Consider the following 24,795-nt stretch of genomic DNA (forward strand, 5'->3'; position numbering starts at 1 on the left):
AGAGTATTATAACATAAACAAAAAAAGTATTTGGCTTGAGGAATGCCCTATAAACAATAAGAAAGGAACACAATTATGCAATGAGTAAAAGTTCATCTCGGATCCATTTTAAATGTTTGCTGCTCATAACTTTTTTTTTCCTTTTAGGCTGCTTTCACAGTGGGACGTTACAGGCGCACACTAGAGCAGCCTGTAACGCACCCCACCGCACAGTAATGAAAAATCAATGGGCCGTTCACAGTGCCCACGTTGCGTTACATTGTAACGCTGCACGTTAAGTGAAAGTACTGCATGCTGTACTTTATACACGTTATTAGCCGCGTTAGACTGTGTGCACATGCTCAGTAATTTTTTTTCCGTGCACGAGGAGGAGGGGAGAGTCCGCTAGGGATCCCAGCCACATGGCTAATTAATATTCACTGCACTGCAGTGTTTTCTTCCTGGAGCGGCTGCTTATTAGCTGGCGGGACCACGTGATGCGGAGTGTTCCACTCACGTGGTCTCCACCGGCGCATGCGTCAAAAAGTACGCATCACGGACGCATCAAGAGGCGCTTAACGCGGCTCTATGTAGCGTCCTCTAATACCACTACCATGCGTTGCATTAGGGGCACGTTATGCGACCTTAACGTCACATCTAACGCAACTTCTTAGTGGGAAAGAGGCCTAACACAATTTTTTTTTTATATTGGATTCAATACAGATGTTTGTATTGCATCCATTACAAAAAACTTGAATTTGCCCCCTGATTTGATTTTGCTGCGTACACCCGATACCAGGCGGCACACGCAGCGCCATCAGGGGACACGCCGGGGGACGTGATCGCCGAGGGACAAGAAGCAACTAATTAGTTACCGGACGAAGGACGAACCTGACTCCTCATTACCGTTACTAGCTAGTTTTTTTATGGCCCGGTCAAGCTCGTCCTTAACGCTAGGAAGGTTAAAGAACCACTATCGTGAATATGATGATCTCTTAAAGCGGTATCGTCATCATAAAAATCAAATTTCAACAGCAACTGGTCTGAGTGTATTAAGTGATAAAGATGCTAATCCTGCATTCAAAATGTTTAAAACTTTTTCTGCTGTTATGATTTGGAGTTATCACATACTTAAGGACCACTGGCCCTTTAGTAGTCGGTGCCAAAGAATTGCATGCTGGGGGTTCTTTTTATCTATAATCTATTCTTCCTCTTTTCTTTTTTTTCCTGCCAGCTGCTTATGTGAAACCTGATCCCCTACTCACTTGTGTTTACAAGCAAGGCTGAGGTGACTCAGTGATTGGAGGAGACATGAAAAAAAGTAAAGGGCAGAAATGACATCACGAGTTAGGCTTAACTGTGGGCAAAAGACATGGTTCCCAGCAGGAACAGAATTCTCGTCATTTACTATATAACATTCACTGAAATCAAAATGTGGACAGTATAATACATGTGTTATGTAAGTAGATCAAGTATTTATCTACTTATATATGTATTTTTTCCCCTGGCATGGTATGGCTGATCCTACTGCTTTAATAAAGTCCTAATCAAAATTGACAGCATTTCAGTATTTTTTTTCCATTAGGAATACTGATTTATTTAAAGGGGAACTAAACTCAGAACTTTCTCTCTGCTCTAAGACATTAGCCACAGGATGAAAACCTTTATGGAAAGAAAATTCTTCATCACAATTTAAAAAAAAAAAAAAACTGAAGTTTTACTAGGTTTCACTTCTGCAAGGAGAATGTAAAGGGTTAAAAGGGATACTGTAACAAAATACAAAATAAAATAAAACAGCCCCTGGGGGATACTTACCTCGGGAGTGGGAAGCCTCTGGATCTTAATGAGGCTTTCCACATCCACCTCGCCCTCCAGGATCCAGCGCTGGCAGTTCCCGGACGGCAGCAATGTAAACATAATAAATTAAGAGAAAGCTTACCCGGCCATCTTGGCAGTCACGTCCAGTACAGTCATCTTCCACTCCTGCTGCTGGTACTGCCAGACCCGAGCTGTGCCATCTCTGCTGCCACTGACAAAACACAACCTGCAGAACAGGAAACAGATCATTGCTGGAAACCAGGTGCTGCAAGGATCAGAGGGCAGATAGCCAAGGAGGGAGGATCAGAGGCCTAGGAGTACACAGAGGGGTGACAGAGGACAGGTGACACAGAGAGGAGGCCTAGGAGTACAGAGAGGGGTGGCATCAGGGGTGACAGAGGACAGGTGACACAGAGAGGAGGCCTAGGAGTACACAGAGGGGTGGCATCAGGGGTGACAGAGGACAGGTGACACAGAGAGGAGGATCAGAGGCCTAGGAGTACACAGAGGGGTGGCATCAGGGGTGACAGAGAACAGGTGACACAGAGAGGAGGCCTAGAAGTACAGAGAGGGGTGGCATCAGGGGTGACAGAGGACAGGTGACACAGAGAGGAGGCCTTGGAGTACACAGAGGGGTGGCATCAGGAGTGACAGAGGACAGGTGACACAGAGAGGAAGATCAGAGGCCTAGGAGTACACAGAGGGGTGACATAGGACAGGTGACACAAGGAAGAGGACCAGAGGCCTAGGAGTACACAGAGAGGTGACAGCAGGGGTGACAGAGGACAGGTGACACAGAGAGGAGGGCCTAGGAGTACAGAGGAAGGTGACAGCAGGGGTGACAGAAGACAGGTGACACAGAGAGGATGACAGGAGGCCTAGGAGTACACAGAGGGGTGACATAGGACAGGTGACACAAGGAGGAGGACCAGAGGAGTAGGAGTACACAGAGTTGCGACAGCAGAGGTGACAGAGGACAGGTGACACAGAGAGGAGGCCTAGGAGTACAGAGGAAGGTGACAGCAGAGGTGACAGAAGACAGGTGACACAGAGAGGAGGCCTAGGAGTACACAGAGAGGTGACAGAGGGCAAATGAAACTCTATAAAGGGTACAGCCGAAGCAGAGATCACCAATGACCCAGGAAGTGTAAGCAAATGTAAGCCGCTAGCTGCCAGGTACAATAAAGTTGTGCTAATCAGTGTGTTAGGGGGCATGTACTGGCTTTTATTTGCTAGCACAGCTTCCACTTCTTGGCCCTAATAGGCAGCACAGGACTAGTAATCGTCAGCATTCAGGAACAGTTATTGGCATGTCCCCAAAGCTGTCAGAGCAGCTCCATTACCCTAATCCCTCTAATTCCCAGCAATGGAGAGATACCCAGAGAGGATGCTGTCCCAGTCTCACCCCACAAGTGACAGAATAACCAATGTCCCCCTCACAGCATCATGACCAATATCTGCTGGAGTTCAGTCATACTCTGCTGCCCCCCAGAGGACACAGAGCAGACTGCAGCCAGAATTCTCACTCACCGATCTCCATTGTTACAGAACTGAACCGCAACCACTTTGTCCTGAAAAAGAGAACAAGTCACATCACTAAACTGTTTTTTTCTATACAATTCCCAGAGGTCTTACAGCATGGAGACAAACTGGCCAGTGGCAAATCCCATCCCAACATAAGCGGTACCTGAACCTTAAAGTAAAGATGGGCTTCAATACCGCATTCAGTAATGCAGAAAACAGCTGATTTCACCAATTATCTTACCAAATTCAAATTCCTGACTAGTGTGCTGAATACCTCCACACATTAGTCGGTAATTGTTGGTTCACAGAAATTAAAGTGGACCTGAACTCAGAACTTCCTCTCTGCTCTAAAGGATAAACAACAGCATAATAACCTTTAAAGGATACCCGAGGTGACATGATGAGATAGACATGGGTATGTACAGTGCCTAGCACACAAATAACTATGCTGTGTTCCTTTTTTTCTTTCTCTGCCTGAAAGAGTTAAATATCAGGTATGTAAGTGGCTGACTCAGTCCTGACTCAGACAGGAAGTGACTACAGTGTGACCCTTACTGATAAGAAATTCCAACTTTATAAACTATAAACTAGCAAGAAAGAGATAAAAAGGGGAATTTCTTATCAATGAGGGTCACACTGTAGTCACCTTCTGTCTGAGTCAGCCACTTACACACCTGATATTTAACTCTTTCAGGCAGAGAAAGAAAAAAAAGGAGCACAGCATAGTTATTTGTGTGCTAGGCACTGTACATACACATGTCTATCTCATCATGTCACACGTCACATCGGGTATCCTTTAAAGAAAAACATTTCTTTGTTACAGCTGATACAAATCCTGCAATCAATCTGCAGTGTGTCTCCATCCTGCTTTCATGGAAGCAGACATACTGTTAACATCCTGTCTTTACAAATGAGCTTATCCGCCATCTCAGTCATGTGACACAGGGGAGATATCAAATTAAAATTAGACACAGATGAAGGGGAATCAGACAAGGTAAATGCTCTAAATACATACAGGGTACATTTGTCTATGTTTTCCTTCTGTGCTGTGCAAGAGTTCAGGTCCACTCTAAAGCATTCGGTAAATCAAGTACAAGTGTTCAGTGAAAGCCACACAGCCCTGCTTCTCACCCCATTTGATCTGATGCAATGGTGGGCAGGTCTTCAGAACAACAGGACAAGAAAATGTGACTTTTACAAAGGCTTTTCTGTATCCCTTTAGATGTGCATATCTGTATACTGGTCACAGAAGAGCTCCCTCTAGTTAGCATAGATACACATCTAAAGGGATTCTGAGGATGACAAAAAGCAATGGCTTATGCAGACACTTGTGGGATGACTCCCAGTTTCCTGTCTGGTTTGCTCCACAGCTGGTGAGGCTTATTAAAGCAGGGCTTAGTGAATTTAAAGGGACACTGTATTAAAAAAAAAAAGTGCCCCTGGTGGGGTACTTACTGAGGTAGGGGAAGCCTCTGGATTCCAATGAGGCTTCCCCCATCCTCCTAAAGATGGCCACACACCATACAATTTTTTTTAAATATCTTTTCGATTCAAGAATTGCAATCAATGTTTCTGAATGATTGGGTCAGATTTTTGAAATGTTTCAATGCACCACACAACGGTTCAATTATTTCCCAATTATGAAAAAATGATTGAAAACTCTTTGCTTGGGTCTGTACATCAAGTAATTGACAATCTAACCCACACCATTCAATGTTTCATAAAAATTGACCAGAAAATTCCATCACTCCCGATCTTTTATTGAATAAAATAGGGAAATTCGAACAGATTTCTACAATTAATTGAAAAAAATAAATAAATAAAAAGCTTTCAATTTTTTTAAAACTTCTTGCTTTTTCAGGACAGCCAATCGCTTTTTTAGAATGGATGTAAAATTAGATAATTTTATTGCATGTTGTGTCGCCACCTTCAAGGGAACCAGAGACGAAGCACCCTTGTGTATTTTACCATATATATCAGTGGGAACATTAGAGAAAACACTTACCATGCTCTTTGTTTCATCCTCACTGCTAAAAGTGTCTGTTATCAGCTGTGATAAGAATCCCGGACTGAGCATTCAGTTTGGCTTTGCAGGGAATAATTATAGCTGAGTCATTATAGCAGAGCCACAAGGGGGCAGGCTTGGGCTTGAAAAGACACCAGAGAAGACAGACTCAGCTATAATCTTTCCGTAGCAAAGCTAGACTGAGTGCTCAGTCGGGGATTCTTATCAGAGGTGATAACAGTCAGATTAAACAGAGAACAATGAAACAAAGAGCAGATTAGGTGTTTACTGTCATGTTCCCACTGATTTATAAGGTAAAATACAAGAGGGGGCTTCATCTCTGGTTCTCTTTAAGCCTCAGGGGTCCAGCGCTGGCAGCCCCCGAAAACTCAGCAAACAACAAACTTGTCAGCTGTGTCACAGTAGCGCCTGCAATATCTTCCTTCCCCGGCTCCAGCGCAGGCACATTAGCGGCTTTTTGCCGATGGGCTCACAAATAGCCGGGGTCCGGTCTACTGCTCCTGCGCTGGGGAAGGTAAATATTTACATGTTCAATCTTCTGTGGCTGACAGGGCTAAACATGGCAGGGGAGGCATCATTAGGACCCAGAGGCTTCCCTCTCCTGAGGTAAGTACCCCCCAGGGGATGTTTTCTTTATTAACCGAGGGGTAACTCTTTGAATTCAGAACACTAAAAACATGTACAAGCTCCAAGCAGGACAGGTACTATATGTACCCATGTCTATCACATGCCACTTGTCAGATCAAGTTCCCTTTAAGTCCATGCAGACAAGTGAGGCTGGAGAAGTGGTAGTCGGTGTGGCGGGCAGATGAAGCCGGAAGCTTCCATGTTAGTACGTATGATAATCAGTATCGGCTGTCTTACCGTATGACCTTCCAGCTCAGCGATCTTCTCGGGTTCCTCCGATCCCAGATAATATATCCTGATCACATGATCCGTGCTGCCCGTAGCGATGAACATCCCACCTGAGGCATCACAGGAAACAACCAGGGGTGAGAGGAGATACTTCTCATTCTCTGCCCTCCCAAGTCACTTGTCACTACTTCACCACACAGAGGTGACCCCACCCAAAGCAGCTACATTAATCCCCACATAGATCCCCAATCTCACATCTGTCAACGCTGATTCTCTACCCACCCCTTTCCAGTCCCCATACTCACTGATCTGCCAACCGACTAATCTGCCAACACACTCATTTCGTCTGCCGACACACTCGTATGACGACGAGGGATGTGGAGTCGGTACAAAAAAAATCCCACTCCTCAGTTTATGTAACCTCCGACTCCAGGTACCCAAAATAGCCCTGCTGATGAAGCACTAATTTGCGACACACCCTAGTCTGCTGACGCACTCGTCTGATAACACAGCATGGAAGGAGGCATTCCTTGCAGGAACACTAGGGAAGAAGGACAGAGACATCCACACCTACCGGAGCTGAAGGAGGAGCAGGAGATCTGCACTCCAGGCCGGGATCGCTCTGCAAACTTCACGGGGCGTTCGCTGTACAGAGAAAGGCAATTGCTGGTAAGTGACAGATGTCAGGAGAGGCTTCACCTCATTGGCTTGTGAGTGGTCAGTATTGAACTATAGCCTGGTACACATGTAGGAGGCATGTCGCCCGGAGGGGGTCAGAACCCCATTCCTGAGGCAACATTACAGGGCACAGTATGTACAGACAAGCAGGTTAGTGACGTGTTCTGTTCCAATGTGGTGAGGGAACAGCGGCACGAATGGGACATCACATGGAGGGCAGGGTAACTGGGGAGAACAATGCACAGGGGCTGCTGAACACACAATGGATCCTCGACAGAGGTGGTAGTTATTGGAGCCTCGGCCGAGATTCTTATAGTGTGTGTATGGGGCTTAAAGTGGTATGATACTTAGCATTTGCTCTTTGTTCTAAAAGATTATTTACAGCATAAAATCTACTACCACAAAAAATGTAGCAGAACAGCATTCAAACTATTAAACACAGCACTTTGTTCTTCAGTGGAAAGCTCCTAAAAGCTTCTGGCCACATCTGAAGAGGTGATAACATTACCTTCTGTTTACATTCCTTTGTTGCTAAAATTAGTATACAACCAGCAGTGTGCTGAAACGGAACTGTACAACACTGACAAGCAGAGAGAGACGAGATAAATTTTAATATATAAATTCAGCAGCTATGCTATAAAATGCAATGCCAGCTCTCACAGCATATAAACTGTACTTTGGAACTTGTAATATGTAAACAGACAATATTGCTAGTGCGTAAAAGCAAATATGGTAACTGTATAGGTAATAAAATGTAGGAAAACACATTTTTATTGAAGGTTATGTCAGAGTTTTATCCCACTTTAAATGTGCTACATTCACTGCTGTTACAAAGGTTAAAGGACTACTGTAGGGGGGTCGGGGGAAAATGAGTTGAACTTACCCGGGCTTCTAATGGTCCCCCGCAGACATCCTGTGCCCGCGCCGCCACTCACCAATGCTCCGGCCCCGCCTCCGGTTCACTTCTGGAATTTCAGACTTTAAAGTCTGAAAACCACTGCGCCTGCGTTGCCGTTTCCTCGCTCCCGCTGATGTCACCAGGAGTGTACTGCGCAGACCCAGTATGGTCTGTGCCTGCGCAGTATGCTCCTGGTGACATCAGCGGGAGTGAGGACATGGCAATGCAGGCGCAGTGGTTTTCAGACTTTAAAGTCTGAAATTCCAGAAGTGAACCGGAGGCGGGCCCGGAGCATTGGTGAGTGGCTGCGCGGGATGTCTGCGGGGGACCATTAGAAGTTCAACTCATTTTCCCCCAAACCCCTACAGTAGTCCTACAGTAGACAAGACAAATAAAGACAAATAACATATATTGCGCTTTTCTCCTTGCGGACTCAAAGCGCCAGAGCAGAGCAGCAGCCACTAGGGCGCGCTCTATTGGCAGTAGCAGTGTAAGGGAGACTTGCCAAAGGTCTCCTACTGAATTAGTGCTGGCTTACTAAACAGGCAGAGCCGAGATTCGAACCCTGGTCTCCTGTGTCAGAGGCAGAGCCCTTAACCATTACACCATCAGCCAACTGCAGTAGTAGTAGACAGGAGGACTCTTGCCAAAATTGCGGCCATGTTCCTGCACTGCGAAAACACACGTAATGCTTCCCAATGCACATCCGCAGTGCAGAGAGAGCAGTGTGCGTTTTCCACCAATGGGAAAAAAAATTCCAGCAGTGCTGCTTTTTGTCACACAACACGTGCGATTCCCTGTTGCCAACAGTCAGTAGCTCTCGGCTGACTGTTGGCCAACACTGCAGATTCATGACCTGAAACTGCTACTGTTCTGCTGTGGGCCCCAGTGTGAGCCTTGCCTTAGATAAACCAATCAAAGGCAGAGGTGTGGTCTCTGACAAAAGTGAGGTGGAAAATCTCTTAGGCTAGGTCCATACTTGCCCGCTGCAGAAGGGATCTGTTTAAAGAGACTCTGTAACAAAATTTTGAGCCTTATTTCTTCTATCCTATAAGTTCCTATACCTGTTCTAATGTGCTCTGCCATACTGCAGCCTTTTCTAGTTGCACTGTCTCTGTAATAAATCTTATCTTCTTTCCTCTGTCGGCTCTGTTGGGCTCAGGCTGGAATGTGTGGAATGTGCAGCACTGCTTGTGATAGGCAGAAGCTTTACACACCCTCTCCAAGCTCTCCTCTCAGCCTCACACTCTGGTTAGCAGTCATGTCTTTTGTTTGTAAACACTGGATAAAAATGGCAATTACAAGCCAGGATTGCAGCAGGGAGTGGCAGAAACAGCACAGAGGGGCCCAGGAGAACATAATGAATAGAATGGTATGCTTTTTACTGGGCTCGATTCACAAAGTGGTGCTAACCCAGTTAGAGACTTTAGGCGTGATAACCATTGCACCACACTGGTGAAAAGTCAGTTTAGGCATAATAAGTTTAGGCATGATAAGTTTAGGCATGATAAGTTTAGGCATGATAAGTTTAGATAAGTTTAGATCGCGCACAAAGTCCCGCACGCAAAGCAGCGCCTTTAAACTCTATGCGAAGTGCACCAGACTTTGCTAGCGCAAAACTTTTGATCAGCTGTGCACTGCGGTGCTAACCCAGTTGGTGCTTAAACTTATCACACCTAAACTTATCACACCTAAACTTATCATGCCTAAACTGAGTTTAGGCATGATAAAGGGCTTTTCACCAGCGTGCTAACTGTTAGCACCGCTTTGTGAATCAGGCCCATTGTAAGAATTTTAGAGTACAGATTCTCTTTAAAATGGATCAGTTTTTTGTAAACAATTTTTTTCCCCTCTCCATTGAGAGAAATGGCTTATTTTGCAGGGACTTTTACAGTTTGTGTACACTTCTCCAGCCCTGGCCATGGGTCGGAGGGCCGCCATGCTTGAGGGGAGAGCAGGCAAGAAGGGGGCAGCGGTGGGGAGGGGGGGGGGCGGCCCCTGGATCCCCCCTTCCCCACTCCCCCTCCAGCTACTTTCATTAATTTAAAAATCATTTAAAATCAATATAATGTAGCAGGCGGCGGCCGAGGACCTTACTTCCTTGCGCTCCACCGTTTGCCGCGTCACTTCCTGTAATGCCGTCCAATGAACAACAGAGGACTGTATTACAGGAAGTGACGAGGCAAGCGGTGGGACGCAAGGAAGCAAGCTCCCCACTCGCCGCTTGCTACATTACATTGATTTTAAATGATTTTTAAATTTGAAACTAGCTGGAGGGGGAGCGGGGACGGGTGGCCCAGGTGGGGGGGGGGGGGGGGGGTTTACGACCTCTCTCCCTGCTGCCACCCCCCATCCTGGCGGCCCCCTCTCACCCACAGGCTGTGACACAAATACGGATGCTTTTCTGTGTCCAAAACTGCCTGTGAAGTGGGGGATCCGGTTTCCCATTAATTTTCACTACCCCTCCGCGTATCCGGGGTCCGTGAAAATGTTGCAAATCCGGACCATCCGTTCAGGTTATGAAAATGGGTCCCCCTGAATGCAGACGGATCCGTTTATTTTTATGAGTGAAGAGGGCTGCTATTTTTAACACTGGTATCCGTATCACCATTTTTGATCCAGCCAAAAAAACGGAGCCATGGATACGTTTCCGGACCACGTGTGAACCTAGCCTTACATGACAACACAGACAACAATGAAACCCCCCTCCCCTGGAACTGGATAAGAGGCGCACCTGAAGTTGAAGGTGTCCACGTTCCACTGCCAGAAGCAGATGGTCCCGTCGGCGCCGGTGGAGGTGAGGTATCGGCTTCTGCCTTTTGTGGACGGGCAAAACTGAAAACAAAAAGTAAATGCATGAGAAAAATGAATTATTTTAGAAAAATAATGGGTTACCTTTATCTGTTGTCATTTACCCTGCTGACAGATCGGATAGTCACATGCATGGACAGGTGCTCTTATCTCCATCCTCTCCAATGAAAAGCTAATCACCTATTTCACCTAAACCACAGACGTCCTCATGTACTAAACTCCTCCCAGGAGTCCTGGAGAGCGCGATTCATCCAGGACTGATTTACTAAAGAAGAGGGTCAGCACTTCCAAAGTTACAGAACTGTTTTATTTGTAGCTAAAATAAACAATCTATACTTACCTGGGGCTTCTCCCAACCCCTACCAGTCACATGGGTCCCCCGCCGTAACTCCGGTCATCTCCTGTCTCCCCGCGAGGAGAACGCCAGCGCATACCACTAAGGCTGCATCTGAAATGACAACCAGCTCATGTGTGCAGCACCTATATAGACTCTCTGCACACTTTGCATTCAATTCAGATGCAAATTATATGCAAATCTGCTGCTACTTATCATGCAAACAGGAAACTCAGGAGGAGGGGCTGGGAGCAGCTAACCTGATAGTTATATACTTGCAGAGTTAGGAAAAAAGTGGGGGGAAGGCTGCGTAATGTTTTATTTATCTCCTGTCTCCCGCTGGCAGCCTCTGTAGATCGCCGACACCCTTTGGGTCGGTGTCTTCTGCGCATGCACCCGTGCCACACGCGAATGCGCCCACGTCACCACACAGGCGCAGTACATTCTCGATGACACTGGCATGCACGAAAGACGCTGACCAATTGTCATTCGCCGATCTTCAGAGGCTGCCGGTAGGAGACTGGAGCTGCGGTGAGGGACACGTGTAACTTGTAGGTTTTGGAAAAAGGCCCAGGTAAGTAAAGATAGTTTTATTTTGTCACCGTCCTTTAATATATATCCGACGTTTCGGGACAAAAAAGTACCACTTTATCAAGGTAGCCAACAAAAAACATGTGTACTCGGCGGCCTCAAAGGCACAATGGCCTTGATTCATAAAGCATTAGCGCATTCGGTAATGCAGAAAACAGCTGACTTTACCGCTCCCTTAGGAAAATGTCAATTCACAAAACTGAAGTTACGGAACAGTGAGGTAAATTACCGACTTGTGCTGTAAATACCTCAACAAATGACAGCAAATGACTACAACATGCAGTAAAAGCCTGAAATGTTGCCGGCACCTCTGGTTTGGTGAAATGAGAGCGGAGAGTGTGTGAGTCTGTGGGAAGCCAGCGTGACTCAGATAAGCTGAGAGAGATAAGCTATGACTGACAGGAGCAGAAGCCAACAGAAACAGCCTGTCTCCTGCAAGTTGGTATGATGCACTTAGATAGGACCTGCAGGCTTCTCAGGGGAGTCTAACTTTCCTACCCCATGCAGTGAGCAGAAAAAATGGAACAAAAGAAGTTTCTCTGCCTCCCTTCGGCAGTTTAACCTCTCCCGTTCCTGTTTGAAGATGCAGAGTAGCTAGTAGGGAAATCATCTAAACAGGGCATGTGCAATGCCTCCTGGGAGTTCATCTAAGCTGTGGCATATAAATAGAATGTTAAGAAACACTAATAGACAGATTTAAGAGCGAGCAAAGGCAGTATAACAAACAGTATAGCAATACAAGTATATCTAAAGGGATGTCAGGATGCCTCTTACTATTGTAATGCTGTCTCTGCACAGAGGTTTGTCTATTGAAGCCGGTGGATCGGGAAGGGAGGCCCTAGAGCTGCGCAGCCGCACTCGCGTCGGTGCGGACTGCGCAGCCGCGGACTCCGCCTGGCGGCCATATTTGAGGAGGAAGGAGCGCCCGACCCGGGCTGTGGGGTCGGGGTCCGGCCGGGGGGAGCAAAAGCAGCGGGGACCCGGCGGAGCTGCACGGAGGGCGTCCTCCGTGCGTTACAAATTCATACAGGTAAAGACATTTTTTTCCTGTTTTGGGCTCGTAAGTCCTTTAAAATGTAATACTGTAAAAATATCTGATGTGTTGCATAATACTGCTTTAATAAATAAAAATATATGTTTGCTGTAATATACCTGTCAGATGTCCTTATTTTTGTTACTGAATTCTAGTGCAGTGTGTGCAGCCATGTTGGTTGGCTAGTTTACAGTGCCATTCAGCTGATTTCTACTTCCTCCAGCCTCTCCTTCCTCAAGCAGCTCCTTTCTCCAATCACTGTGCGGTATGCAAATTAGCCTGTGGTAGTGTACAGTTACTTACAGTGATGTCATCTGGCTGCGCCTGTGTTTTCCAGCCTGTCATTTTTCTGCTTTGTATTTTATCTATCCTCTACTGTCAGCAGATCACAGCCCTGTACATTCAATAAATAGTTCATTCCCACTGAAATAGAACTGACATCAACCATTCATATGTATATGACATGCAAGCAAACATATCAAGTATCACCCACAATTGCAATGCACCAATCATCTCAACAAAAGAAATGCTGCTATTTAGACACAAAGCACTGACATAAACCCACTTATGCTAAGTAGTTTACATACCACACATACAATGCAATTAGAACTGCTGTACTCAGTCCACAAAGACAATTACTAATATCTGAAATTAGAAATTATCTTTTTGGGCTGTACAGCAGTTCTAATTGCATTGTGTATGTGGAGTGTACACTACTTAGCATTTGTGGATATATGTCTCTGCTTTGTGTCTCAATAGCTGCATTTCTTCTGTTGAGATGATACTAATAGCTGAAACAGCTGAAAGGTGGGTGACAAGCAGGCTTGCTCAAATCACGAATTCGGATGCAATCCGAATAGGTGTTAAGGCTCGTACACACGCTTAATATTATGGAACGACGGGTCCGTCAGACCCTCCCGCTGGGCGGGCGTTCCAGAGACAGTCCAGCGTGTGTACAGTCTGTCTGCAAACTGATAAGGCTGTTTCTGAACGATCCGCAGAAACAGCCGTATCAGTCTGCAGACAGACTGTACACACGCTGGACTGTCTCTGGAACGCCCACCCAGCGGGAGGGTCTGACGGACCTGTCGATCTATAAATTCAAACGTGTGTGTACGAGCCTTTATTCAGATTTCATCCACTTAATTACAGCACGTGTGCGGGTGGGCGAGGGGGAGTTAATCTTACCCATCAGCCGTCTTCTTGCTCCGTCCCTCGGCGCCTCCCACGCTGCATTCCAATACGGCGTCACGTGATTACATACACTTCCTCCTTCCGGGTTGAAGGAGGAAGCGTATAGTCAGGTGACAGCGGATTGGAACGCAGCGTGGGAGGCGCCGAGGGACGGAGCAAGACGACGGCTGATGGGTAAGATTAACTCCCCCTCGCCCACCTGCACAGGTGCTGTAATTAAGTGGATGAAATCCGAATTTGTGATTTGAGAGAGCTTGGTGACAAGTCTTTCTCCTAATTATCGTCTCTTATCAACAGCTGTGCTGTTTGACAGAATGCCCTGATGCTAGGTACACACGATGCAATTTTCTGGCAGATGTCCTGCCCGATCGATTATATCCAACCTGTCCAATCTGATTTCGTTTTATTTTGAGTTCACTTCAACAGAAAATCGATCGAAATATGATCTGACAGGTTGGATATATAACCTGTTCACCCTCCGCTGGACTCTCACCCCCCTCCTCCGCTGTCTTCTCTGCTCGCTGTCTTCTTCTCCCTTCTGCTCGCTCGCTCGCTCTGGCTGTCAGTGTAGGATACTTCATGCGTCCTACAAGGCGCCACCTAATGACGTATAATGTAAACATGCCTGCAGGAACTCTCTCCCAGTGTGCTCTGCGAACCTGCCGTGGCAGGCAACCTCACAGAGGGGATAGGTTAAGTAAATGATTTGTGTTATTTTTATTTACAATTTTTTTGACCATATATTGTTAACTTTTCGCCAGTGATTTTTGAAAAGGATGCTGCTGGTCTAGTTTGCTATTTAGAGTTGAGTTCCTCTTTAAAGGGACACTTAAGTAAAAAAAAAAAAAAAAATGAGTTTTACTCACCTGGGGCTTCCAATAGCCCCCTGTAGCTGTCCGGTGCCCTCGCCGTCTCCCTCCGATCCTCCTGGCCCCGCCGGCAGCCACTTCCTGTTTCGGTGACAGGAGCTGACAGGCTGGGGACGCAGGTGATTCTTCGCGTTCCTGGCCACAATAGCGCCATCTATGCTGCTATAGCATATAGCATATACCATATAGCAGCATAGAGGGTGCTAATGTGTCTGGGAACGCGAAGAATCACTCGCGTCCCCAGCCTGTCAGCTCCTGTCACCGAAACAGGAAGTGGCTGCCGGCTGGGCCAGGAGGATCGGAGGGAGACGGCGAGGGCACCGGACAGCTGCAGGGGGCTATTGGAAGCCCTAGGTGAGTAAAACTCATTTTTTTTGTTTGACTTAAGTGTCCCTTTAAGAAGCGGATATAATTTCCCTGTTGGTCACAAGAGGCAACCACAGCTGTGTTACCTGTATGGAAGTGATGGAGGCTGTGTGCCCTTGCAGTACAGCGATGGGAGTGCAGGGTGTAATTACCCTACTGACCACAGGAGGCAGCCACAGCTGTGTTACCTGGCTGTGTGCCCTTGCAGTACAGCGATGGGAGTGCAGGGTGTAATTATCATACTGACCACAGGGGGCAGCCACAGCTGTGTTACCTGGCTGTGTGCCCCTGCAGTACAGCGATGGGAGTGCAGGGTGTAATTATCATACTGACCACAGGGGGCAGCCACATCTGTGTTACCTGTATGGAAGTGATGGAGGCCGTGTGCCCCTGTAGTACAGCGATGGGAGCGCAGGTCCGCAGGCACCACACTCGCACCACCTTGTCGCAGCTGCCAGCAGCAATAAGCGTGTTCTCGTAGTTCACCGCCATGTCGGAGATCTCGGCAGAGTGTCCGCGCAGCGTGGAGAGGAGTCTGCCATCGTCCGTGGCCCAGATCTTCACCAGACAATCGTCTGAGCCCTGAGGAAGAAGAGACTGTTCACGAAACACGGCCGCTACTTACATTCAATACAACGTGCTGATAATCCTGAATACAAAACTAAGATGTATCATAGGATTCCCTAAATACAGGACTGTGCCTGGAAAAGACAATTCTAAGGGCCCATTTCCACTATCGCGAATTCGCATGCAATTTTCGCATGCAAATTCGCATAGCAATACAAGTGAATGGGACTGTTTCCACTTGTCAGGATTCCTTTGCGTTTTTCTGTGCAGAAAAAATTCGCATGGCTGAGCCATCAGAATTCGCATACCACATACCGCTATGCGAATCGCATACAATGTATTTAATAGGAAATTTGCATAAGGTTTGTGTATGTGAATTTTCATGCGAATTCGCATAGAAACAATGGAAAAGCACACCAGCAGTGCCATGGTTAAATTCGCATACATCGTCATCCATGCGAATTTGCATGAAAATTCGCATTGCACAAGTGGAAATGCAGCCTAAGCCATGCTGACCTCTGATATCCCAGCATGCACCAGTCTCTAATAATATAACATGAGGAGATAATTGTTTAAAGAGACACTGAAGTGGAAAAAAAAATGATATAATGAATTGTATGTGTAGTAAGGATAATTACTAGAACATTGGTAGCAAAGAAAATATTCTCATATTTTTATTATCAGTTATATCAATTTTTTTTTTTTTTTTTATAACATTGCGTCATTCTCTAATATTTGCAGTTTTACACACTACTCAACATTCTAAATGATTTTACAGAGCAGGCAAGTTAACTTTTGAACCCTTATCTGCAGAGAAAAAGAAAATACAATCACTGACGGTTGAGATAACAAGCTTCAGAAGACAGAGCTCTCTGCGACTTTGAAAACCATGGAGCTCAATAGCTTTTTTGCATAGATAACAACTGGAGTTTCTTAACTTTTCCTATACTGGAAACAATAGACTGATGTCTCTGCTCCTAATGTTTTATTTCTTAGCTGTACTACACATACAAATCATTATTTTATCATTTTTTTTGTTCGCTTCAGTGTCTCTTTATAACAGTCTAATCTTCAAACCCTACACCAAGTAAATGTTGTAGAACGTAGATATGGTGAAACACAATATTTATGAATAACCCCAAATCAGCTCCTACAATAGCTGTATGTTAAAAGGTTATATATATTATTTTAACAATTAAATGACAACTGAAGCGAGAGATATGTGGAGGCTGCCATATTTATTTCCTTTCAAGCAATGTCAGATATAACAGAGTGTCCCTCTATACTGAATCTAAAATAAAATTTAACTTTTATTACTCAATTTAAAAAGTAGTCTGACTGACAATATACATACTCTAGAAGTATTGCAAGGCCTACTCTGTCAGTAATAACGGGTCACTAGGTTGCCCAGGCCCACGTGATTTTAATAATATTGGTATTGCCAATGGGCCTGGACAACCTAGTGACCCGTTATTACTGACAGAGTAGGCCTTGCAATACTTCTAGAGTATGTATATTGTCAGTCAGACTACTTTTTAAATTGAGTAATAAAAGTTAAATTTTATTTTAGATTCAGTATAGAGGGACACTCTGTTATGTTTACCTGAGTTCAGGATTTGTTGTAGGAAGCAATGTCAGATGCCTGGCTGTCCTGCTGATCTTCTACCTCTGATACGTTTAGCCAAAGCCCCAGAACAAGCATGCAGCAGATCAGGTGTTTCTGACATTATTGCCAACAATTATTACTGACAAGATTAGCTGCATGTTTGTTTCTGGTGTTATTCAGACACTACTGCAGCCAAATAGATCAGCAGGACTGCCAGGCAACTGGTATTGTTTAAAAGGAAATAAATATGGCAGCCTCCATATTCCTCTCCTTACAGTTGTCCTTTAAAGAGACTCTGAAGCGAGAATAAATCTCGCTTCAGAGCTCATAGTTAGCAGGGGCATGTGTGCCCCTGCTAAACCGCCGCTAAACGGGGGTCCCTTCACCCACAAACCCACCCCCGCAAACCTTGGTCGTCTTCTTGGTCGCAGATTTTCTCTTCCTGGAGGCAGGGCTAACGGCTGCAGCCCTGCCTCCAGTCGCGTCTATCAGCGGCGCATCACCACCTCTCCCCTGCCCCTCTCAGTGAAGGAAGACTGAGAGGGGCGGGGGAGAGGCGGAGATACGCGCTGACAGACGCGTGTGGGGCAGGGCTGCGGCGGTTAGCCCTGCCCCAATGCGGAAGCGCTCCCCGGCTGTACGGAGGGGATTTGGGGGTGAAGGGACCCCCGTTAAGCCGCGGGATAGCGGTGTTTTAGCAGGGGCACACATGCCCCTGCTATCTATGAGGTCTGAAGCGAGATTTATTCTCGCTTCAGACTCTCTTTAACTAGTTATGCCTCCCGAGGCAGTATATCTACATCCCGCAGGATGTAATCTACAAGTCTAGTGGCGTAGATATATGTACCTTGCCAGGATCCCCGCCATGCGCTTTCGACGCCGTCCGTTAGCACACTGATCAGGGAATCGGAACACAGTTCCCATTCACTGATCAAAGTGCCTGTGATCAATCATCACCAGCAGATGCTGGTGGTCATTGAGAAAATGGAAGCAAAAACACACCAGCTACACTTCCTGTGTTCGTTCACAGTATACAGCAATAAAGTGCGGGGGGAGACATTTGTGGCCAAATAGTAAAATTATACCTACATACATAAAATTACACAAAATCATTAATTAACCCCTCCCATAGTTGCCAAAATAAAACACTTGTATAAAAAATACATAATACCGTAGTTACTTCAGGGACTCAACTTTTTAATACGTATGTCATGAGGGTATATTGCTGTTATTTTTGTAAATATGGGCATGTAACTTGTGATGGACATTAAACTGAAAAAAATACACCTTTATTTCCAAATAAAATATTATCCCCATACATTGTACTAAAGACATATTTTAAACATTGTAGAAAACGGGACAAATAAAATATGTGGGTTTTATCCACAGTAGCAGGTTTTATCTAAAAACTACAATAGTCAAGAACGGAGAAATAATGTTTTTTCCCATTTTTTTTACGATTCCCCTTAAAATGCACTTAGAATTAAATAGTTCAGAGCAAAAAGTACCACCCAAAGAAAACCTAATCGGTGGCAAAAAGAACCCCAAGACAGATCATTTTGTAGTGATAAGTAGTGATAAAGTTATTGGAGAATGAATGGAAGGAGCGCTGAAATGTGCAAATTGCTCCAGTCCATAAGGGGAAAAAACCCTCAGTCGTGAACTAGTTAATATGGAGTTACATCCCAAAACACACCTGAGCATTCACACACAAAAAACATTTTATTGGTGGTTAGGCAATATTGTCCCGCGTAGTGAACGTGATAAAATCTTTCTGCTCAGAACAAACACAAGTGGCCATTTTATGAAAACCTAAAAACTGGAGACAACAGGAAGAACGTCAGAGAATAACTCACTGTGAAGATCCTCCGGCCGCTGCGGTCGAAGGCCACGCAGTAGACGGAAGACAGGTGTCCCAGAATCCTCTTGTGCATCTTCATGTGCTGATAGGATGAACAGGGGAAGATGTACTGGAAGCGGGAGCAGCCCGTCAGCGATCTGGCCGAGCAGACTTTCACTGGCAAGGAAAGGGTTAAAGAGAGAACGTCAGCTTTCAGGACCAGATCTGTACATAACGAGCATAACTTTCACCCGGAGACATGATATAAAAGCGGGAGAAATATTCCCGGCAGAGGATTGGGAGGGATTTCTCACAGAGATTTTACTTAAAGCGATCCTGAGGAGTTCTTACATTAAAAAGTTAGATACTTACCTAAGAAAAGGGCAGCCCCTGAATGCTGCACAGACTTCCCATGTGATCCTTGAGACCTCCGCTGCTGTCTGGGCCCCAATGTATTACTCTTTTGCTTTCTGTTGCCTTGGGTTTGCTTTAACTGAGTAGCAAGTAATAGTATAATCCACCACTCATTTGGCACCTTTACGAAAACTTGGCTTTCAATTACATTTTCAATAACAGAGACTGCACATAATAGGCTTCAGCAACAAGCTGTATTAGGCCTAGTGCACACCGAGCGGTTTTGGTAGCGTTTTTTAGATCCGCTTGCGGATGTGGAAACGGTTGTATCAGGAACCGGCCCGGGGCACGCCTGCGTATACGGTTCCCAAATGTGGGTTTGACCAGATCGAGAGGGGAAGCAGCCTTAGTTGAGCTACCACAAGGCTGTGACCCCTCAAACACCTCTCACTGCCACCACTAGCTGTTGCTAGACACGTCCACTCGGCTGTCGAGTGCTCAGCACGCAATCCGCGTTTTCGTATTTGGGTCAGCTTTGCGCTTTAGGCCGAATACAGGAACGCCACACACACACACACACACACACACACACACACACACACACACACACACACACACACACACACACACACACACACACACACACACACACACACACACTTGCAATCTTACACTGTAGTGATGCACAACCACTAACAGTCGTTCCGAACGATACTGTTAGCCACTCCGAGACTTCCCACTCTGCTGTCGAGCGCGGAAGTGCCCCATACACACAATGCAATTACAATCTTATACGGTAATGTTTCTCAATCATACAATCAGGCATGGACTTACACACCGTTACCCTTCAGTCTCCTCTACTAGGCTATGAGTGTTAGTTTAGTACAGCAGAAGTCAAACTTATTAAATAACGATTTAATATTCCAGGAAAAAAGTGGAACAATGCAGAAAATAATATATACAAAAGATTTACAAAAACAAAGTAAAAAAAGTTACAAAATAAAAGTTTACAAGGATACATAGCAAGATAAGTTTGCATAAAAATAAAATGGGATAAACGTTAATTGAACTTTTACCAGCGCAAATGTTTAACCGTGGAAAGACACAAATTTTTTGATTTCCTCGGGATCATCTCTAGCGATGAGCTACTCTCAGGAGAAGATGATCTGTGACTGTCCCAGGCTGCTGTTTTATAGCAAAATGTGTGCCCCGGGGCCACCCCAATGTCCCAGGTCCAGGAACAATCCAACTTCCTGTTTAACGCGGGCAACTTCAAAGCGTTCCTGTGTTAGTGTTTGATCTTTTCAGAGATTTCAGAACACTTCCATAAACCCAATTTCCACAGGTAAAAATTGTATCAGAAGGACTTCAACCCTTCACTCATTTCCGGTAGGCTGTCATATGTAAATTCCTGGCCCTGTGCTGGTGTGAGATGGGTCAAAGCACACTGCAGCCAGTCCAGGTGACAATTGCTCCCAAGCACAATACACAACTGAGCCAGTATTTCCCAGAAGATCAAAAGGTAAGGACATGACTGGCTATGGGCATAATTAGCCATTTCCTAATTAGAGGTTAGGTAGACAGTCCCTACTTGAATGTCTAGGTTCATTTGCCTATTTAACGTAATTGACCCATTCAAATGCAGACAATGGTAGAGGTAATTTACATGTAAATACCGGAACTCCATAAAGCCAGCTGCCAGCCTGGCATACCTACACCTCTGACATAATATACAGCAGATAGAAAAATGAAAATATTTTACTGTATTATCCCAACATCATAACTAGCTGCGATATCATGACAGCTTGGGTAATGTATTTCAATGGGCTGGTGCACACCAGAGCGGTAGGCGTTTTGCAGAAACACATACCGTATTTTTCGGACCATAAGACGCACTTTTTCTCCCCCAAAAGTGGGGGGTAAAAGTCCCTGCGTCTTATGGTCCGAATACTACTTTTTGGAACCAGCGCCAGGTGTTCACTCCCACTCATCCACACTTCAGCGGTGTGTTCCCCGGTCACTCTCCCCGCGTGAGAGAGGCAGCGTGTGCAGGTAGCAGCTGAGCCAGCCTTGAGAACATTTGACCAATCATCAGGCTTGGGGCGCTGCCAATCACGAGGTAGACTGCGGCCAGCAGCGATCGGCGTGAAACAGTGTCGGTGATGAGCCGATGGGGAACCCGTCCCCTAGTGCAGACATGGCAGACATACCGGGCGGCATCTGGCACAGATATAGACCTCCAGATGTCCACTTCCCCTGTCCCGAGGCAATGCAGGTACCGGAGCGGCAATCGAGCTGGCAAGATGTCTCCCGCGGCGTGGGACAGGTGAGGGATGAGTGAGGAAAGCGGCAGACAACAAACAGAGAGGCCATCAGACTCGGTGAATCTGTGGATCACACGAAGGAAACAGTCTTCACGCTGATCACTCACCCTCGTGCGCAGACAGCAGCTGAGCCAGCGTTGAGAAGAGGGTGATGTGAGCTTCCAGGTTCCGGAGATCCATTCCGCCCCCTGCCTCGTTTCCCGCCACGTCCTTCACTGCACCGCGTCTGACCGGCTTCTGTGTGGCTTGTGTTGGTGTTTCGCTCTGCTGGCGGATGGCGACAGTAGCGGGGGAAACTGAAACTCTGGTCGGGAGATTGCAACGAGGCTGCGGGAAGGCTGTTTCCTTTGCGTGATCCGCAGATTCACTGATTCGCCGCCCAATGCGTCTGATGGCCTCTCTGTCTGTTGTCCTGTGTGCCGCTTTTTCCTCACTCATCCCTCACCTGTCCCACGTCTCGGGATCTTGCCCGGCTCGATTGCTGCTCCGGTATCTGCATTGCCTGGGGACAGGGGGAGAAGTGGACGTCTGGAGGTCTATATCTGTGTCAGAGTAATTTACTCTTCAGACCCCCCCAGAAGACAGCAGCAATATCCAGGGATAGTGGTATTAGAAGTGACAGCTGTAGGTGAAGCAGTTGAAGCAATTGAAGTGTCAACCAGTGATATCCGAACCATCCATCATAATCAGCCATCATAATCAGCCACATGACAGATGAAACTGCCTGCCCCTGCATAACAGTAAGCTAAGCTGCTGCACTGATCGTATAAGAAGTTGGCATATGATATAAGTATTTTCTGAAATACCAGGAGACAGTGTAAGAGCCAAGTGAGTAATCAATCCACTGTTTCAGAGGTGACAAAGGTGGATACAGGAAGGATAGAGGAGAACACAGGGGGACACAATGTATAAGGGAGACACAGTAATTGGGGGAGATTGGGGAGAGAAGATCCAAAAGACGCTGCTGCACCATGGACGCACCAGGATTAGTATATTTTTTTTCCCTGGTTTTTGTCCTCTAAACCTAGGTGCGTCTTATGGTCCGAAAAATACGGTACTCCCGGGTCGCAGCATTTTTTGGATTTCAGGCGCGTTTCTGCCTCCAATGTTAAGTATAGGAAAAACGCAAAACGCTTGATGTAAGAATGATGTGCAGGTACTCTGCAGGGGAATAAGGAGATTCTTCCTCTATTACACATTCTTCATGCACAATCTGAACCAGGTTTATGGGTGATAGACAACACCTCTGTGTTCAATGTGCACAGCATTCTCAGTGGATTCCCTGCAGCTCTGTGAGGAGTGCATATGTAGAGTATAGTACTACTGTGTAACAAAGTAAACCTGAGACAGATGAAATTAAAGTTTTATACAGACCTGGGGCTTCCTCCCGCCGCCTTCAGGATAATCAGTCCCTCGTTGTCCTCCTCCACCACCTGGATCTTCTGCTATGAGTCCAGGTACTTGAGCTAGTCGGGCGTAGTGCGCATGCACACACTCCGCCGCCAGGAGCATACAACACTTGTGCAGCACTATTGCGCAGGTGCAGAATGTTCCTGGCTGTGGGAGCGGCATGCGGCCGGACAGCGCTGACTGGCTGAATTATCAGGACTCATAGCAGAAGATCCGGGTGGTGGAGGACAGCGAGGGACTGATTAGCCTGAAGGGGGCTGGAGGAAGCCCCAGGTATGTATAAAACTTTACTTTTCATCCGTCTCAGGTACCCTTTAATTTGTAGTCACCAAACCAAATTTTAACAACATATCAAATTATTTGCTTTCATCAGCAAAGGGAGTGCATACATTTGCATAAATCAGCATCAGTGCAGAATTATTTCCATCTCATTGACCATCTCTATTAGTGACACAGCTACACATCAGGCTTTATTCTTACAGCATAGATGTTATTTAGTATATATAAGAGATTCCTGTGTACACATCATATATACAGTCACAATCAGATATGTATATCTGACCTTAAAAATACGGGGACTGCTTTATTGAAGCAGCACAAGTAACTAATTTTGATTGGTTTATTTCATTTTTGTGGACTAAGCACAGCTATTACTGTATATATACTGTATATATACACATTATTTTTAATGACTATTATCTGAGAAATAGAACATTTTATCATGTTTTCTATTTTAATTACAGTTACAAATTCATTAGGAGTCGGAGTCGGTGCATTTTTTCCCGACTCCGACTCCAGGCACCCAAAATTGCCCGACTCCACGACTCCGACTCCACAGCCCTGAAAAAAGCTACATAAAACCGCAAAACGCTAGCAAAACACTTCATAATAATAAGAAGAAACGCTTCAAAAACCGCTAGCGTTTTGCGGATCTGCTAGAAGTTTTTGGTGTGCTCTAGGCCTTAGAGAGCATGTGGAGGCACATACACAACATGTTTCGGGCGGAGCCCTTCCTCAGGTGCTTTGAATTACATGGCTGGAATAATGACTCAGACTCTCAGTACACACTAGCCTATCTCCACAGCCTGGGATCAGAGAGTGGATTTCACCTACATGTGTATAAAAGACCAGTGTGCTTCCCATGCCCTATTAGCCGGGTGCTCCGCCCGGCTAATTCTGGTGAGCGCTCGGCTGTCATGGCTCTTTTATCAGGGCAGCACATACAGAGGAGGCGGGGCCAGCCAGCAAAGCATCGGGTGTGGGATCGCACACTCACAGCTCTCTGTCTCGCATGTCAGCAGCAGATCAAGAGAGAATATGAGAAACATCTCCTGTACCTGTGTACAGCACTGCTGCCCCCTAGAGATTGCTGCCTGAATTACCATCATGAAAACCTGAATCATGTAATTCAGGCAGCAAATGCTAGGGTGCAGCAGCGCTAATTTCTGGTACAATGTTTCTCAAAACTCTCCCTCTGCTACTGACGGGAGAGCTGCAAGTGTATGTATCCTGTCTATTAATTATTATTCATTGCTTTCCTGTCTGGTCCTGACTCCTCTACTCGTGTTGCTGCCATACCAGAGGTAAGCATCTCTTATCTGGGGGGAGGGGGGATGTTTGATTACAAGACCCATCAGCCAGATCTGGGCCCGTGGGCAATTGTCCAGTTTGTCCCATGGAAGCAACAGACCCTGTATTTCCCTGTCCCAATTTTTCAT

The 24,795-nt window shown here is 46.0% G+C and overlaps 1 protein-coding gene across 1 annotated transcript in view; it reads right to left on the reverse strand.

Annotated features, from left to right (window-relative positions):
- BRWD3 (bromodomain and WD repeat domain containing 3) overlaps positions 1 to 24,795 on the reverse strand; it is a gene marked incomplete at its 5' end in the record, with an annotated part of 114,466 nt that overhangs the window by 72,552 nt on the left and 17,119 nt on the right. Inside the window, 7 exons of the mRNA XM_068250065.1 lie at positions 1,919 to 2,023; positions 3,328 to 3,368; positions 6,212 to 6,312; positions 6,777 to 6,847; positions 10,513 to 10,613; positions 15,337 to 15,558; positions 19,006 to 19,166. Of these exons, the coding sequence (XP_068106166.1) occupies positions 1,919 to 2,023; positions 3,328 to 3,368; positions 6,212 to 6,312; positions 6,777 to 6,847; positions 10,513 to 10,613; positions 15,337 to 15,558; positions 19,006 to 19,166 (802 nt within the window). The remainder of the gene's footprint in view (positions 1 to 1,918; positions 2,024 to 3,327; positions 3,369 to 6,211; positions 6,313 to 6,776; positions 6,848 to 10,512; positions 10,614 to 15,336; positions 15,559 to 19,005; positions 19,167 to 24,795) is intronic.

The sequence above is a fragment of the Hyperolius riggenbachi genome, chromosome 8, assembly GCF_040937935.1.
Source record: "Hyperolius riggenbachi isolate aHypRig1 chromosome 8, aHypRig1.pri, whole genome shotgun sequence".
In the NCBI taxonomy this organism is placed as follows: Eukaryota; Metazoa; Chordata; class Amphibia; order Anura; family Hyperoliidae; genus Hyperolius; species Hyperolius riggenbachi.